This window comes from Podarcis filfolensis, assembly GCF_964270895.1.
Source record: "Podarcis filfolensis genome assembly, chromosome: 3".
NCBI classification, from domain to species: domain Eukaryota; kingdom Metazoa; phylum Chordata; class Lepidosauria; order Squamata; family Lacertidae; genus Podarcis; species Podarcis filfolensis.
In genome coordinates, this window is record NC_139606.1 from 88,723,038 (window position 1) to 88,742,182 (window position 19,145).

Consider the following 19,145-nt stretch of genomic DNA (forward strand, 5'->3'; position numbering starts at 1 on the left):
GAATTTATCATTTGCCTTTCAGTGCGAGGATGTCGTCCAGGAAAGATTGTGCAGATGACAGAGGCCGAAGTTCGGGGCTTGTGTATAAAATCACGAGAAATCTTTCTTAGCCAGCCCATACTTCTGGAGCTAGAGGCACCGCTGAAGATCTGTGGTATGTGGTGATTAATGTTGTATACTAAAGAAGCAAAGCTTTTAACCTGCAAAATAATATTTGCCGAATGTTGCTATGTATTCACAATATGTAAACAGTAAAGAGAAGCAAAACCATTTAACATGAAAAGATAGCCTGCTTATCCTACTAAAATGTGGTAATTTGGTACACTTTTACTACATTGAGTGATTTATATCCTAAATACTCCTGCCAAGTCTTAAGCTAATTCAAAACCTGCTGTACAAAGAAATACTGTATTTAATATATAGTAAATACTAATCTTGGGTTTAATTTAGTTCCTATATTATTAAAGTAATTTAGGAGACAAGACTTAAGTGCTAAAACACTTCATATTTTCACAGTTATTTTTCAGCCTACTTGTGCATTCTTTTTTGGGTAAGACCCAAAAAGGGAGTGTCTTGCCTTTTGATGTGAAGGTCAAGAATGCTTGCTAAACAACTTTAGGCTTTGGGAGGAATGGCAACATGCCACTGCAGTTGCACTCTGAATGCCTTCGTTTGCCTGAATCAGCATTCAACAGGAAGAGTTCTGCCATCACTAGCTGAGCTTCAACTCTTTGAGAGGCTGGAAGATTTCAGAGGGACAGTACAGACTAGAAAAGCAAATGCAGTTGCATCTGGGCTTAGTTTAGTTTAAATAGTACTTTATTAGCAGGTTTAAAAGCATTTGAGTGTTTCTAAGTGCATTCAAATGATAGGTTAAAAACATCTGTTTTTAACCTATCATTTGAATGCACTTAGAAACACTCACAAACTGATTTGTAATTGAAGTATTTTTTTACTATTATTTGATATTTTTATCCTGCCCTTCCTCCCCAAAAGAGCTCATCAAAATAATAACACAATATAATTAAACATTACAATTAAACTGCTAAAACACTTTTTAAAGAATATGTACAATTCCTAGCTCCTAAACGCATTTCAGACCAGTGGTATGTTTACTGTAGAGCTAAGTCCTAGAAAAAGGCATTGCCATTTATTTTTAAGGCACCAGCATGCTGCTCCTATTTCATTTATTTTAGTTGCTTATGGTGCTGTTCTGTGAAGTATAAATCTATTTTTGTATTTGATTTTTTAATATGTAATGCTTTTTATGTTTAAGAGAACATTTTGTTCTTCTGTTAATTATTCTGTTTTTAATGCGTACTTGGTATTAGATCTTAATTTGTAATATTTTATTTTGTAATGTTTTGGTTGATGCTTTTAAGGTAGATTGTAGAGCACTTAGCAATTTAAAAAATTGGTATAAAAATGATTTTAAATAGTAATAAAGCCCTATTCTTTGCAAAATCTTGGTAATATTAAAGCCTGCAATATAGCAATAACTTTTTGTGTGCAGCATGATAAAAACTAATAGTTAGTATGCAAAGATGTAGAAGCAATAACAGCTGTCCACATGGAGATTACAAGATAGTAGGAAGTCAGTACAATTTCCTGACTGTTAGTAGCGGCATAGGAATGTGTGAGTGGTACTATTATAAAAAGTGTCTACAACAAGCATATGAAAAATGTAGCATGCCTTGAGGCCAAGAAGGTATCCGTGATTTATTTAAATACTTCAGGTTGTATCCAGCTAACTTCTACTTAGAATAGACCCATTGGAATCGATGGTCCTAAATTAGTCAAGTCCATTAATTTCAGTGGGCCTACTCTAAGTAGGCTATCCTTGGATACAACTGTTAAACTTCTTAAAAAGTGCAACAGTATAAAATCTTCCATTTTCAAGGTGAAAAGTAAACTAGGAGAATGCTTGCCACCACCCAAAAAAATGTGGCAGCAAGCCTGTTAAACGGTACATCTTTAATAACTGTATTGCACTGATCCTATAGGATCTGAACTGGCTTCCTGTACATAACTGGTTGGATTTCAGAGTGTTAATAATATCTTGCAAAGACGTAAAAGCTTGGTGCGAGGGTATGTGAGAGAATGTTTTCCCCATTTTGTCATTAAAATGTACCTAGAAGTATGTGTGGGTGTTCATCCTCCCTGTCTCCCCTTTGGAAGCTGGTGGGGGGATGTTGGGGAGGGCCTTTTTCACTGCAGCACCCTAGTTATTGAACAGCTTCCCCTCAGAGGCTTGGGAGGTAATAGTGGTGGGGTCTTTTTGATGACCAGTTAAAACCTGACTGTTTGCATAGGTTTTTGGCTCATATAATTTTAGCTTGCAGATCTGCCTGGTGGTTTACTCATTGCTGATGGTTGTTTTATGATATATTATATTGTATTAAAAGGTTTATGTAATGTATACTCTGCCCTAAGAACTTATAATAGAGGGTGGAAGAGAAATATTTTCATAAACTTAGGTTGTATCAAATGTTAGCCACATACAGTGGTACCTCGGGTTACAGATGCTTCTGGTTACAGACGCTTCAGGTTACAGACTCTGCTAACCCAGAAATAGTACCTCAGGTTAAGAACTTTGCTTCAGGATGAGAACAGAAATCGCACAGCAGCGGCGCGGTGGCAGTGGGAGGCCCCATTAACTGAAGTGTTGCTTCAGGTTAAGAGCAGTTTCAGGTTAAGAACGGACCTCCAGAACGAATTAAGTTCTTAACCCGAGGTACCACTGTACAGAGTAGGCCTATTGAAATTAATGGACATAACGAAGTGGAATTGAGGAGGAAACAACCCCCTTAGTATTTTACCACCAAAGCAGAGTATATGTTTTGGTTTTTACTACCAACTGTGGGTTTTCTTCTAATAATAATTTCTTCTAATAATTGTTTCATAAATATATCTGCAATCTTAATTTTCGTAGGTGACATCCACGGTCAATATACAGATTTGCTTCGATTGTTTGAGTATGGGGGATTTCCACCTGAAGCCAACTATCTATTTCTGGGGGATTATGTGGATAGAGGCAAACAATCCTTGGAAACCATCTGCTTATTACTCGCATATAAAATCAAATATCCAGAGAATTTTTTCCTCCTGAGGGGAAACCATGAGTGTGCTAGTATTAATCGCATCTATGGATTCTATGATGAATGTAAGTAGAGTCTTATATAAATGTTTCTAGTAGTTACCCTTTTTATGACATGCTTTGAAACTTGTAGAAAAATTCACTTAACAATATTGAATTAATACTATTTTATGTTTCTCTTTAAACTTGTGAAATAACCTCTGAATTGCCTTTGCATTCAGCAGTTACTTAAATAAAGATGGCACTCTTTTTGAATGGTCAGACTACTGTATGTAATGTGATTAAATAAATTGCTGCTCTTCTAATCCCACCAGGTAAACGGCGGTTTAATATCAAGCTCTGGAAGACATTTACAGACTGTTTTAATTGCCTGCCTATTGCAGCCATTGTAGATGAGAAGATTTTCTGCTGCCATGGAGGTAAGCAGAACACACCTTTCATAACAGTTAAATTACTTGTTTCTTCAAAGTTTGGACAAAAGTCCAACCAATGAGTTTTCTTGTCCCTTACCTCTTAACTAATATCAAATAAAGTGAATTTGAAATGCATTATAATGCCAGCATCTAGAATATAATTGGTTTCCCATAATCTAGCCAGAGAAATCTTGATGAATGAGCATATACAGCTTGCCAGCAGGGTATAGCAGTTTGATTAATTTTTTATAGTCCTGAAGATGGCAGAGGTTATAGATTTGAAGTGATGGGTATGTTGACCTCTGGGTCTTTTGACTGATTTCAGTTTCAGTTTTAAATACTGGTCCTTTATCATTTGGCCTCATTCTTCAGGCTCATTACAAAGATTGTGGTGATCTTAGATAGCATTTTCAAGGCAACAGAGCATACATCCATACCTCTTGGCTATCATTAAGGACATTAGCATAGGAAAATAGCCTACAGAGGAATTGATGAAGGATGTGAGAAGCCTCAAGGAAGCAAAACTTCCTGCTGAGCAGGAATTTTAAGTTACTTAATTCCATCTCAGGGATTTGCAGCACCCACATGACCACATCACTAAGTGGTCCTGTCCTTCAAGAAGGAAGTGCATTTACTAGCCCAGCTCAACCATATCGGAGCCTACTATGGGTAGTGCCTCTGGTCATCTTCCTGGGTCCTCGGAGGATTCTCAACCATTGGATAGAATGCAACGGCCATCTCTGAAAGAGAAACGGTATCCCTATTTCAGTCTGTTAACCGCAAAAATAGAACCATATCCTCAAGAGATCATGCTTCTATTCTGCTAGGTAGAAAGGTGCATCTCTTTGAGACAATGACATATTGGTATGAACAATCAGGAAGCCAGCTGGCTCAAAGGGAAACGAGCTTTGGAGAGTAAACCATAACCCAATATTTCATTCAGAGTTTGAGCATTTGGTCTCTGGTCAGGCCTCCACATTGACCCACCAGGCCATTTTCAGAAAGCCAAACCCACATGAGTATTGGGCAAGGGTGGGACTCCAAAGGAACAAATCAGGAACTTAAAGGTCCCAGTTGTTCTTTGGATCTAGTATGGCATGCTTCCACTCACCCATCAGCTGTGATGGGCAGATTATCGTGCACCTTCAGCCCCCTCACCCATGGTTCACTTGCTTTGAAATCCCAAGAATCGGGGCTTTAAAGGGAATCTTTAAAGGGAATAGTGACATCAGGTGATAGACAGGTGGGTGGCCTTGCCCACCTATCAACTTTGCTCCACCAGGCATGGGGAAGGTAAAGAACTGGCCCTCTGGCCAGAAACGATTCCCAGCCCTTTTTCCTGAAAAGAGTGCTGATCAAGATGGGATAAATTGCGATATTCTTGGAATAAATTGCTGAAGTGTTGAAGAAGCCAAATTCAGAAGAAATTATCAGGACTCCCGTTCTAGAAATAATCACAATGTGGATAAATCGGAACACTCAGCCATTATTGAAGCGCCTCACAAATACTTGGTTTGCTTCCTAATACATTTGCAAAACACATGTGTCACATGGTTGTTTCTGTTCTGTATCCTTTTTTGATAGTTGTACTAGCTTAAAGTCTTAAAAGAAATTAACCCTTTTAGTTTATGTGTTACAATGATACGGATAGACTGCTTGCAGGGACGTGCCTGACTATGTGCCCTCTGGATCCTTGCCCATTACAGCTGGTGAAATTGAGCCTGGGGGGAGGGTTATTTCCTGGTTGTGGGCGACAGCGTCATTATGTAAGGGAGTGGTGCCTGCCACTTGGTGGTGCAATCATTAGCGGGGGAAAGCCAGCCTGGTCACTAATACTCTCCATTGGAGGAAAGTGTTTGAGAGGGTCATGCTAGAACAACTACAGATACTTTTGGATAAGACTGATTTATCTGGATTGATACTAGTCTAGATTCAGAAACAAATTAGTATTGGACATCATGATGACCTTTATGGCAGTAGGAGCAGTGAAAGTGCAAGCATACTCCTGCTGCTGTATCTCTTAGTGGTCTTTGATATTATTATTAGTAGTAGTAATTAGGTGTCCTTCACCAGCAGGTCCCAGGGCAGGTTAAAATAGTTATATTATTAAAATAGTTATTTATTCCTGCCCTGTGGAACTCCTTGCCAATAGAAGTTCAGCAGGAGTCATCCCTGCTTGCTTTCACATATCTTTTGAAAACACTGCTGTTCAGACAGGCCTTTGTAACATGACTCTTGCTACCAGCCAGTTTTCATTGATATCTTGATGTTTTTGCTGTTATTGTAATGTTGTGTTTTTATGTTTGCACACTGCCTATGAAAGTGTAGTTTGTAAATATTTCAACAAACTTGGCTCAGATATTTTCTCCATCATAGCTTAAGCTGGAGAACCACCCCTTAAAAATAATTGGTTTAGTAAACTTTTACAGCTTGGTATAGAATAAAAATAATTTTGTAACCTATATTGACAGAGGGAAATATCCAAGTAGAAGTCATCATTGAGGGAGGTGTCTCAGTATGCCTGCTACTTGAATTCAATTCTTTTTAGTCCTCAGATGTAAATTATTTTGCATTTGTTTAACAATGAAATTATTCCAAGTAAGGACCACTTAATTTAAAATTAAAGTTTCTTCACTATGAAGAATAAGTGTTCCTTGGGCATCTTGTACACCTTCAGCAATTTTATAAAAAGAAACAAACCCCACAGTTGTGAAATGGAGAGCTCTTTATGCTTCCAATAAAGAATGGATGTTTTGTGCAGTTTATTCTTAAATGTTTAGAACACAATTGCATGCCCTCTGTTAGCAATTTTTTGTGATAAAAATACTTTTATATCCATTTGCAAAATCTTAGAGATGGCCCTGTCTCAGTGTAATAGCTATTGAGCCATGAGGTGGGGTAAGAGCATAAAAAAATCAAATGGATATGGCTACCAATTGGATGGCATTACATTGGAAAATAAAGGAGTCTATTATTGTCTAAATTCTTTTCATTGACATCTTCTATGAACAATGAAAATGAGTTTTCTCATTCATGTTGTCAGGACTGTCACCAGATCTGCAATCAATGGAACAGATTCGAAGAATTATGAGACCCACAGATGTTCCTGACACAGGTAAGGCCCACCTGTACAAATTGCTGCTCACTGCAAATTATTTTAAAATTGTATTGTGGCATATATCAGTAGTGTGTTCAAAGAGGTAGTGAAACTTCCCATCTGAAGGGTTTTGAGGAGCGCTATACTTGTGCTGCTTGGAAGCTAAAGGTCCTTGTTTTCATCATTTGAGGTACAGATTGAAAAGGGCCATGTGGAAGTTACCTAGTTTTGAACATAAGGGATTAGATCCAGACTTAGTTGCACTATTATTCCCTTGATTTCACCCAAACCTATATTAAATTGATTTTTGGATTCTGAAGAAGGTAGAGGGTGTGGGTGGGTGTGTAATAGAGAAGCAGCATAGCTTGTTAATTAGAACTTTTATGTTCTCTCTTTTAAAATCCATATTACATTCTAGAGTGTGACTTGAAACAATTTGGTTGTAAGACAGTAGTTGTAGGTAGTAGCCTTGGAAACTAAACTTAGTAAAGTAAAAATAAACATGTGTATCTGTATAGTACTTTATAGAAGCAGAAATTCAAATAGAGGATTTCCTGATTTTAACTTCAACCTGAGTCCCTATGCAAGGTGGCTGAAATTTTGGCATATAGGAAAACCTTTGTCTTCTGTTGCAGCGCTAATGCTACTCCAGCATTAAACAGGAAACAGACATTTTTGGAGAGCGAGGTTCATACTGAATCCATCAACATGAGGCATGCCTGAGCTACGATTTCAGGATTTTTTGGATCTATGGACATTCATTGATTTGCTTTCATTCTAAACAACTTGATTTTTCTTGCTGGAAGAAAGTTAAAGATACTGGCTCAGTTTGCACATCATATAAAGCTGTAGTTTAAAACAAGCTATGGTTTAATGTGATGTGCACATCAGACCACAGACCATAGAAAAAGTTTGCACTGTTGTCTCCAGTAGGAGTGCATTGCAAATCTATAACTGTTACACTTGTATAGCCTCATGTGTACAAAGTATGCATACCAAAATCTCAATCATGAGAGGTAAATATTTTGTACCTAAAAGAACACATTAGGGTCCTGTTTCTGAGACTTGTGCTCTTACTTTCAAGGCTTGCTCTGTGACCTGCTGTGGTCTGATCCAGACAAGGATGTGCAGGGCTGGGGTGAAAATGATCGTGGTGTCTCCTTCACTTTTGGAGCTGATGTGGTCAGCAAGTTCTTGAATCGTCATGATTTGGATTTGATTTGTCGAGCTCATCAGGTATGAATTTGCTTCTTTCTAATTTGGGATCTTTACCTTCTAGTTTCCAGAGCTCTATGTCATTTACACATACAAATAGGGTGACAAGTAGGTGAGCTAGTGCAGATCAGGCTACAAAGTTAGCTATATCTAGTCTGTAGAACTGCCCTGAGATCTACAGATATAGGGGCAGTATACAGATTTAATAAATAATCTTAAATAATATTGAACACAAAGCTGCCCAAGCTGTCACATCCTCTCTGCACACATATTTCTGGATTTTGAGTCCTTTGTTTCAAAAATGTTGCAGAAAAACTGGAGGTCTTTGTGTAACTAGTCTACAGCACAAAGAATAATTTGCTTAAATTTATTTGTATTCTGTACCTTCTGATTTCTGTACTTCAAATTACTTTTTTTACCTACTTCAAATTAGTTTCCTTCCCACCATGGAGCAGGCTTTCATTGGTGCAATTTACCTTGGTGCTCCTCTTGGAGCCCTCCATATACCCCTAAAATTGCTTTTGGGGAGGCAGTGGGGAGCTGAGAAGAAAGAGAATTCCCATTGTGTTTGGAGAAGCCAACTTGCATGATAATGGATCTTACATAGAATCTTAAGTTGTGGTGCATTCATTTTGCTATGTGTTCTCTGAAAACTCTTAGACTGCAGGTTATGGGATAAACATTTTGGCTCAGATTACAGAAATATTTTAAGTTACATCAATATTGGTTATGTGTTTTTCTCACTGACAGGTAGTTGAAGATGGCTATGAATTCTTTGCTAAACGACAGCTGGTTACCCTATTTTCTGCTCCTAATTACTGTGGAGAATTTGACAATGCTGGTGGCATGATGAGTGTGGATGAAACTTTGATGTGCTCTTTTCAGGTATGATAAACATGGATTATAACCTCGATATTGAGAGGATAGGTCAAAAAGTTACTAGGACTGTATAGCTTGAATAAAACTAGAGTTAGCCGGGGCAACCCAGCCAATTAAGTGAGGTATAAATAATAAAATTATTTATTTATTATTAAACTTTTAAGGTGCACGGTAGCTTGTATCTCCGTTGTTGAAGGCTAGCATTCTCAGCAAATGTTACAATCTTCCTTTAGTTCACAACTAATCTTCTAATACCTCATTGCCATAGTATTACTAAGCTAAGGTGAATATTTGCCTGAATAAAATGGGATCAAGCCACTCCGTTGATGGAGTCTCTTGAAAAATAATAAATAAAATGGATTTCTCTGAACTGGCTAGGGGTGTCTGGTTCTCTGAGACTGCCTTAGACGGAGTCAGACCATTGGTTCATCTAGCCCAGTATTTTCTACTGCAGCTGGTTAAAGTCTTCCCTAGATCTTTTAACTGGAAGTCGCTGGGGATTACTGTATTTACGCAAATCTAATGTGCCATCAAATCTAATGCGCACCCTAATTTTTGTGAACGTTATTTGGCCAAGGAAGGTGTGCATTACATTTGAGTAAATATGGGACCATCTGTATGCAAAGTATTATGCTCTGACAGTTCGCTATCATCCCTACCTGGTTAGATGAGTCCACAGAATGGGTAGCCCTAGCTGTTAAATAATTCTTTTTGTACTTTGCAAATGCATATTCAATAGTTGTTGTAAATAGGAAGCCACCTCAAATGTAGACAGCAAGTTATACATTCATTGTAAGGCTGGTTTAATGGATATGTTGTGTTGGTTTGAAGAGAAGTTTATTCATCATCTTAATTCATCCTCTTAAGATTCTGAAACCATCTGAGAAGAAAGCAAAGTACCAGTATGGTGGACTGAACTCTGGACGTCCCGTCACTCCACCTCGCACAGCTAATCCTCCGAAGAAGAGGTGAAGAAAGGAATATCATAGAAAACCCATCAGATCTATTAAGGACAAAACTCCATATATACAGTATATAATAAGTGTGCACTGTAAAACCATCCAGCCATTTGACACCCTTTATGATGTCACATCTTTAACTTAAAGAGACGGGTAAAGGATCTTTAATATTTTCTAGTTGACAGATGTGCAACACTGTATTGTAACAAGTATACTCCAAGCTCTAATAACCAACATAGAGTAAAATCAAATCTAAACAAATTATTTTGGTTGCATATTCACATCACAGTTTTAAAGTTGACCAACATCCCAATTTAAGCTTGATGTAATAGTTAAATCAGATGAGAGCATGATGTTTCATTTGTGTAATGTGGTCTTACTGTTGCTTGATTGCTTTTATTTCTCTTATTTTGTAGCTAGAATGATGGCAAAGTATCTAGTCATGTTTCCTGGCTGAAAATGATTTGTGGAAGGGATTTTTGGGGCAGCTGCTGTTCTCCCTCTTCCCAGTATTCTTGCTAACTAAATGTGTGCCCCTATAATAGGAGTTTAAAGACACAAACCAGTCTCAAGCTCGTAACTTCAGTAATGCTCCTTATCCAGACAACCCAACAGTCAGTATTTCTCATGACAAAAAACTTATTACTTTTTATCTTAGATTGCCACAGGATGACTTTGTTCATTGCACCATTTTAAACTAACATTACACTCACAATGACACTTCATTTAACTTAAATAGGGCAAGAATGGTATTACTTATTAGTCGATAACTTGATTATGTGGTACCTTGCATTAGATTTTATTAGCATGAAACACCTTTTGGCATGCTTAGCTTCCTGATAATGTCATATTTGCATTAAAGTGCATTCTGCATAGCTCACCAAACATGAAGATCCTTCTCTGATATGCCTGGAAAAGCTAGCTCTCTTCTTCCTCTCCTCTTCCCCGCCCAACTGTGCACTCTGCCCCACCCTCCAGGAGGGTATATTTAAATGGATGTTGATCATTGAGCAGTAGGTTAACTATGGCTAGTGGTGGTTGGACTGTCTAATATTGCCATGTGAATGTTCTACATGATTGTAAGGCTTATGTCACTAAAGATTTATATCCTCTGGATTTTCATGATCAAGGTTCATATACTATTGTAGAAACTTCTGCTTTGTAGTGTACTATAGTAGCAATAATTTCTGTACATGATCAAGAGTTGATGCAGTATTTCTTTTCCTGTTTTCCTTAAAGGGTTCATATTGGCAAATGGCAAAGTGTAAAGAAATGTGCAAAGATTGTAAACAGATAAAAATTGAAAGGCAGCGACTTGATTGGAAATTAATACAATGTTTTTTTTATTGAACACTGTCAAATGTGCAAAGATTGTAAACGGATAAAAACTGAAAGGCAGGGGCTTGATTGGATATTAATACAATGTTTTTTATTGAACACAGTCAAATTTATAAGATTACTTAGTAGGGAAGCTTCCAATTTAAATTATTCTAAATGTGCAACAATGTAGAACTCTTTAATATTGTCTTTGCAAATGTTAAATCGAGAATTCTAGCAACTTGCATTTAATGAACTGACACGTATTATGCAAGGGATTTCTGGCAAAGTGAAAAGTTCTTACATGGATTTAAGTCTCTTTTCTAATTCCATTTTGTTTTAAAACACATATTAAATGTAGGATTTTTCATTTAGTAAAGTTGTTTAATTGATTTGAAGTCTGACTGGTTATTCCAATCTTTGTTATGAAATAATTTGCCCTTGATGGCATACATTAATGAGATGCAGACAAAAGCTTAATATTAACACTAATATAGATTTGTGTTGGTGGATATTTAAAAATACAGCAGCTCTGTATACGTCACCTGTAGATCAATGGATAACCAACCATAGTTGCTCCCTAGCACTGTGGTGTCTATCATATTATCTGACGATGAAATGATGAACTTCTTGGGTCATTACTGTATGAAAAAAAAATCACCTCAAAGAAGGTAAATGGAATGTGACAAGATGGAAGCAAAGCTTTGCCATATCCAGCTCTCTATTTTTTTTATTTTTTTGTAAAGTGGGTAACTTTGTCATTTTTACATTGTAAGAGCACCTTCATTTCAGATAATATAAAGGAGCCCAAAATGTGTTTAAGGGCAGTAGTTTAATATGTATGATTGGGTTTAACAAATTATTTTGGGAAATTGCTTTTACAACATTGCCCATGTATGCAGGCGTGCATGTGAAGCCATCTTGAAAGACAGAAACATTTACTTGCCCTGTAATTTGTATTCTTTTATCTGTCCTCCACTTCACTTGTCACTACTTAATGTCTGATAACATACTGCAAATTTACAAATACCAATGAAACCAACAAAGAATGTAATGGCTAAAACCACTAGTTATAATAATTACCTGTAAACAACTTTTCTGGAAGCGTAGTCTTTGAAGCTACTTAAGACTGCTCATGATCAGTTTTTAGATCCTGCCCATGTATACAAATGCTGGTCTCTGTAGGCTTGAGGGTGAGCTCTAGCCCTTACTAACAGATGTCACCGGGGAATCAAGTGAGATGTGTTATTTTCTTGGCTTTGCGATTTGTGTTAAGTATTTTGGCCAAGGGTGTGTAGCCTTTCTGTGTAACCAGAATGGAACTAGTGATGTGTTTCAGCATGGTTCTAACTATTACTTTACTGTCCTCTCCCCTTTTTCTCTTTCCTTAATAAAAGGAAACAGACACCTTTTATTGCCCCCCTTAAAGCTTCTATGTCTTTTTTTTTGTAGCATTCTCCTATAATTTACTTGTAAGTAACCTTTATTTACCGTAGTAACCTTTCGTTCCTACCATTGTTCCATCAGAATGTGTCATGTAAGCAGCTTATTCAAAGACAACCTTGTGCAAATGAGTCTAGGCTGCCGGATTCCTAAATAAAATTAGTTCACATGATAGTTTTTGAACAAATTTTACAATTGACCTGCTTTTTTCACATGTGTGACTGCACATAAATTGTTTGAAACCCATCGTGTGGATGCAAAACATGACATCTGAGTTGGTTGTGTCTTGCTGGCTTGGAAGGAAATTTGAGTTTTAGGAATAAACTTTACTAAACCTCTTGATTCTGTATTCAAGTCTTGTTTTGCACACTGTAGCTGACTCAATCTCAGACCACCACATTATTTTGTAGACTGTTTCCCCAAACAGTCATGTTCCCCAAACGGTTGCATGTACCATTTAAATCCATTACAGATTTCACTGAAGGTTTCAATGCTGTTTATTTCATTAGGACTTCGTTGAGACATATTAAAACCATTTGAAGTATCTGGGGATGTGGAGAAGAGTTAGATAATGAAATGAGGGCAGGGACCCCGCATCATCATTTAGGAGGAGATACAAAAGTGCAACAGAACCTTAAAGAGATGTTCAAATGGTACTGTTGCTCCAGAAACTTGCAAGATAGTGCTAATGAAAAGAGATTATGTGTAGAAGTGTTTCTCCCCGGAGATGAAAAATCCCTCTTGGAACCAAAACAACAAACATACATGAAAAAAGAGCCCCCAGATTTAGGAAATTGTAGGACTGTTTTACAGATTGATATTGAGGTCCCCATTTGTGTATTGATAAAAATCTGTTGGAACATTTCATTTTTTGATCTCCTTCCCAACAGTACTAATGGATGAACTGTAACTGGTTGTCGTTTGAGGTCATAAAATTTACCTGATTATGCTGGGGAATCTTTTATGTAGCATCATCATGGTACATGGCCTTGGTTGCATTTAGCTAATCTACTTTCAGTTCTCTCTATGGAGCTAGTGGAAAAATCAATATGTTGCTCAAAGGTTTAACAAATTCTGTGACCAACCAGTTGAATGCTGTAATTTGTCTAAATTATGCAAATTTGCTTGCATAATTTAAGTGGTTTCTTGTTTTGCACAGTCTTGCTTTTGCTTGTCAACACCTCTTACTCTCCTTTTCTTTTCTCCACTGGCCTCCTGTTAGGTATCTGTTTTCAGCCTTCTGTTATTCTCTTGCTACATACTATAGCTGGGTGACCTTATCAGATCCCATGGCTTTAATGCCATTTATATGTTGATGACAACCAGCCCTACCTCTCTATTACCAGAACATATTCCTTTCTCCAATCTTGCATGTACCTGATATTTCTGCCCTGCCCGATCAGATCCAGCATCCTGTTTTTCACAGTGGCCAACCACACGTCTTCATGCTCTGCTTTTAGGCTTTCTAAAAGCAACAGTCTTCTGCTATATCAGGTTACAAGCCATTGCTTCCAGTCTGCATGGCCTATGAGCTTACATGATGGGAGTTGTGCTCAGCATCTGGAGGCCATAATGTTGGCTACTTCAGTTCTATAAAATTGTCGTGATTAATAGACCACACACCATGAATTAGTCTGACTTCCTTTTAAAGGTATCTAAGCTGGAGGCCATCATAGTATCTTGTACCTACAAAGTTTGGTTTGGTTTGCTTGAAGTACTTCTTACAAGTTGTGAAACTAATGCCAATTACTGACATTGGGTGACCCAACACTTCTACACATGATGCATAATTTGATAAACATGCTGTGACTTCTTTTGTGAACCACCCTGAAATCTGCAGATGAAGGACTGTATACAAATGTAACAATTTTTTTTAATAAAAAATATATTCTTTATGGAAAAATAAAAAGTACAAAATTACAAGTGCACAGAATAAGATAAGGCACGAGAAATAAGAAATAAGAAATAGTACCCATGTAGAAAACAAAACACAAAAAAGACATTGTGTACATTGTAAGATCACATTGTAAAGGGGGAGGGGGCTTGTAGTTAACCAGACCTTCATCTAATATGGTATTTATAAAAAATTAATTCCAAATATCTTTAAATATGTCTATTGCAGGTCTATGTTTGTACACAACTCATTCATGTGTAGTGAGTATGTCCATATCTCCAATCATTATAGGGCACCATTTTTTATTTTTCCAGTTCATCAATACCAGTCATCATCATCAATCATCATCATCATTACTAAATGAAGAAAAACAAAACAAAATGCTGTGGCCTTTCCACTGCCTTCTCTCCCTTGTTTTACTGTCAAATTCTGATACATTGCTGCTTATTATTTTCTTCTAACTCTGCCACCTTCAGATGTCATCCTTTAAACAATTGAATTACTGCTGTCATTTAAAACTTAAACTCCTCCTTTAGAACGACTGCTCAGTGGTGACTGCATCTTCAAATCCCTTCTCAAACCGACTGCTTCTAAGGTTTTTAAGTCAAAGGCTGTATAGAGCTCATTCCCCTAATTCCCCCTTGACCAACTACATTCTTTCTGCGGCTCCCCTGTGGGGCTCAGGACCCCAGTTATGTCACCTGCAGAGCTGGTAGCCCCTCACACCTTTTCGAACACCCTCCCTTGCGTAGTGTTCCCTCAGCCTCCTCTCTCTTCTCCTTGGGAGTTCTCTGGGCAGCTGTAGCTGCCATCCCTGGTCTCTGAGCTGCCCCCCTTGGCCCAAAGAGAGGTGCCGCCTCACACTGCCCCACTCCCTGGCCAGCACCATTCTCTTGGGGAGCGTGTAGACAGGGCTGCTGCAACAAACAGCTGTGCAAGCCTTTGGGAGGCAGAAATGTAAGAGGGCATCCAAGGAGAGAGAGAAGGAAAGAGGGACAGAGGCCAGTGTTCTCCGCAGCACTCCTGACCATCATTCAAGGTACCCTAGGGTGCCATGGCACACTGGTTGAAAACCACTGCCCTAATGAAACAGTCACACTCTTCCTGAAAGCCTTGTCCTGATTTTTCCTCGCATCAAAATTTTGATAGTTCGCCTCTCAAGGCAGAGACCTATAAGGTGCAACACACCTTGATGGTGCTATTAGAATAACAAAATTAAAGCCTGCTACATGGACCACTGAAACAGGTATCATTTTACTATGCCTTCATTTTGAAACTTGTCTTCAAGTGGAAGAAACATGAGCCAGACCTATAAAAATTATGTGGAGTATACTGGGGGAGGCAGGCACCCGCTGTTCCTTTAGGAATCATGCTATTTAAATATTAACACTTTTCGTGAGAAGGGATTTCCTGCATTCTAATAATTAGCTACCAGGTTCCACCCATCTCACCCTGGAAAGCATTTCCACCGCTAGGGTGCTATGTAAAGACCAGCTCCTTCAGTAGTGTTATAAAAGTACCTCTTCAGGTTTTCTGAGCTGAGTCAATTTTTAATGTTCCTAACCACAGACAGCCAGATTGTCTTAGATTGACTGTTAAAACCTGCTCAGTTTTGAACAGGAGTTGTAGCCATGTTGGCTTCATCCAGGGGCCAGGGGCTGATTCCAAGTTAAGACTTGTGCAAAAGAAACCCTATTAAGCTATTAGGTACATCACCATTTACTTTTCTCTTTAACCTGCTACTGAGTTAGTGCAAGTAACAGTGTAGTCCAGGCATGGCCAAACTTGGCCCTCCAGATGTTTTGGGACTACAACTCCCATCATCCCTATCTAACAAGCCCAGTGGTCAGGGATGATGGGAATTGTAGTCCCAAAACATCTGGCGGGCCAAGTTTGGCTATGCCTGGTGTAGTCCTTTCTGCTTCTACTCAGGTGCTCCATGTATGTAAGGTTGCAACACCTGAGATATATAAGAGGGCTCAGTCCATCCCTGTTGCAGTGCATGTTGAGAACTACGGGATTGGAAGAAATGGCCAAAGTGCACCAGGAAAGGAATTATGGTGGTGCTCTACTGGAAACCTGGGTTGACAACAAAGAATTGTGTGTTTGGGTCAGACTGCCCTTTTTAAAAGATTCTGCCCCACAATGTTCTTCCAACACTTGACTTGCCAGTTTGCTTCTGGCATGAAAAGCTGATTAAGGGTTGTCTTGTCCTTGTGTTGGTTAGATGCACTTGAAAATTGTGATGGAATAAGCATTCTAAAGCTTCGGTGAACCATAGGGACACATTCCTATCCTGCATCTACAACTTGGAAGAAAGGTGGGAGCTAGTCCCTTTGATTGTGCTGAGCCTTGAAGGTGCTTCTCCCTGTGCTTCTTATTACCCCCAGAGCTTAGCAAGATGTCAGACAAGAGCCTCCCTTTTCCTGATCAGGGTCAGAGACAACTACATGCTTTGACAGTGCTAAGGCTAGACAAAAACTGAGGACCTCTGTTCTTTGCAGAACCAAGTGGATACCAGCAGCGGTACTTGGTAATAAATATTTCCAAGATAACTGTATCTCATGGCTAAAAATATGGGCAAAAATCCAAGGAGCTCCATGCATGTACACCAAATATCTTTTGTGCAAAGGACGTTTTGCTTCTGGCTGTATGCTGTATCTGATGCCAGTTAGAAATGTTTAAGGGATTTTTAGTCAAAGGCCTTGGCAAAATGTGCAATGCAGGGGGGAAAATGCAAAATATGAAGTTGTCCTGTGGGCAATTAAAAGGTGTCTCTAAAGAAATAAATATCTTTTCATTGTTTTCTTAGCAGTAGTAATAAAGAGCTACACACTAAGTCATATATTTATCCATATCTATTAGCAACTCAAAGGGACGCGGGTGGTGCTGTGGGTTAAACCACAGAGCCTAGGGCTTGCCGATCAGAAGGTCGGCGGTTCGAATCCTCACGACGGGGTGAGCTCCCGCTGTTCGGTCCCTGCTCCTGCCAACCTTGCAGTTCGAAAGCACGTCAAAGTGCAAGTAGATAAATAGGTACCGCTCGGGTGGGAAGGTAAATGGTGTTCCCATGCACTGCTCTGGTTCGTCAGAAGCAGCTTACTCATGCTGGCCACATGACCCAGAAGCTGCACGCCGGCTCCCTCGGCCAATAAAGCGAGATGAGCACCATAACCACAGAGTCGGCCACGACTGGACCTAATGGTCAGGGGTCCCTTTACCTTTATCTATTAGCAACTCAGAGGTGCAAAAAAAAGCTCCTTTAGTATTCTACAAGTCACATTGTTAAACAATAAGGTCGTTATGGTAAGAACAATCCCAAGCAGTATTGTGAATAGTCCTGTTCAACACAAAATCTGCATCCATTTTTTGTGCTTGGTACTATCCCTTGAAAATGTCTCCACCACACCCTATTTAGATCATATACAGCCCTACTATTTTCAATGGACTTGCACCACATCGTTTTATAGATGTAGGAACTGAGCATTGGTAATATTGCCTTGTCCATTAGAATCCAGCAGATCCCTTTCTTCACTGAAATATTACTCTATTTCCAGGATCACATTTATTTTCAAATTATTCTTCATCCCTTAAGTAAATAGAAAAAAAAGTATGCGTTAAAACATTAAACATTGCTTATGGCATAAAAATCGCCCTCTGTCTATAAATGCAGAATGCTTAAAAGGGATAGAAAGCACAAATATCTAATAAATAAAATAAATAAAAGGATAAAAGTAATGCTAAAGCATCATGTTGGCAGTGCAAGCTAGCCATGCATTTTTTGTCCTGATAATGGGCATGATTGTGGGTGCTCTTCCTACAGGGGAAAACATCTATGAGGTCAACAGATAGTCAAGGCACCAAATTCCCCCTAGATTTCACTTATTTTTACAATTTATATGCCACTTAATAACAATGTTAGATAGATAGATGATGATAGATAGATAGATAGATAGATAGATAGATAGATAGATAGATAGATATAGACAGACAGAGACATAGAGAGATAGATAGCCTGGAAGCGTCCTTGGTTTGTTTGGAATCAGGGCCTCAATACACTTACATTAAAGGGAAATGGAGTTAAGTTTCAGTCCACCTAGTTTGATCTGTGAAAACAGCTGAACTATCAAGGCTTGCCTTCAATGTTGACTGTGGTCTAATAGTGCCCCCTGGCGTACAGCTAACTGTCTAAAGTTCACCGCTAAGATCTTTATTTATTTAGTCTATTGAATTCTACAAACCAGATAGAAATACACATTCAGTAATAGATCAGTTTGAGACAAACTACACATTACATATATGAGTGCATTAAAATGATGGCAGCTGTTTTTTTTCTAAGTAATAGCAGCTTGGGAGGTACTTCAAACAGAGAAGTGACCATGTAGAGTGAAAAGAGTGCTTAACCCATGCTAGTGGAGAGGGGAATCTGCAAAATCCCAGTCCTGCAGGGATACCACTTCAGGCACCATAAGTTTGAACCCTTGGGCTTTTTCTATCACTGCAAACCCTTCTCAGATCTCTCCGCCCTCCCTCCGTCTCTCTCAGTGCACCTCTAATCAAACAAACAAACAAACAATCTTTATTATGATCAGAGATTAGCCACAAAACATAGCTTCTCTATTTTTACATTTTAAAATATGAGAGTCTAGCTGCTGTGGAAGATATATTTTACATACTGTGCTACTTTTGTGGTCAAATTCCTACATTCCAAACTATGTCTCACACAATCAGCTTTGGAATCGCTCCCCATTCTCCATATACACAACAACCTTTCTTTTGCTTTAGAGCCAGTTAGTTCCTTGCTAGACTTCATCAATCCAGGAAAACCAAA

The 19,145-nt window shown here is 38.5% G+C and overlaps 1 protein-coding gene across 2 annotated transcripts in view; it reads left to right on the top strand.

Annotated features, from left to right (window-relative positions):
* The window catches only part of PPP1CB (protein phosphatase 1 catalytic subunit beta), a 33,970-nt gene extending 21,208 nt beyond the window's left edge, over nucleotides 1–12,762 (top strand). For both annotated transcript variants that reach the window (XM_083604610.1, XM_083604611.1), the window contains exons 2-8: nucleotides 23–154; nucleotides 2,933–3,163; nucleotides 3,412–3,516; nucleotides 6,554–6,625; nucleotides 7,692–7,843; nucleotides 8,573–8,707; nucleotides 9,569–12,762. In XM_083604610.1, coding sequence (XP_083460736.1) covers nucleotides 23–154; nucleotides 2,933–3,163; nucleotides 3,412–3,516; nucleotides 6,554–6,625; nucleotides 7,692–7,843; nucleotides 8,573–8,707; nucleotides 9,569–9,673 — 932 coding nt within the window. In that variant the 3' untranslated portion in view covers nucleotides 9,674–12,762. The remainder of the gene's footprint in view (nucleotides 1–22; nucleotides 155–2,932; nucleotides 3,164–3,411; nucleotides 3,517–6,553; nucleotides 6,626–7,691; nucleotides 7,844–8,572; nucleotides 8,708–9,568) is intronic.
* Nucleotides 12,763–19,145: the final 6,383 nt, after the last annotated feature.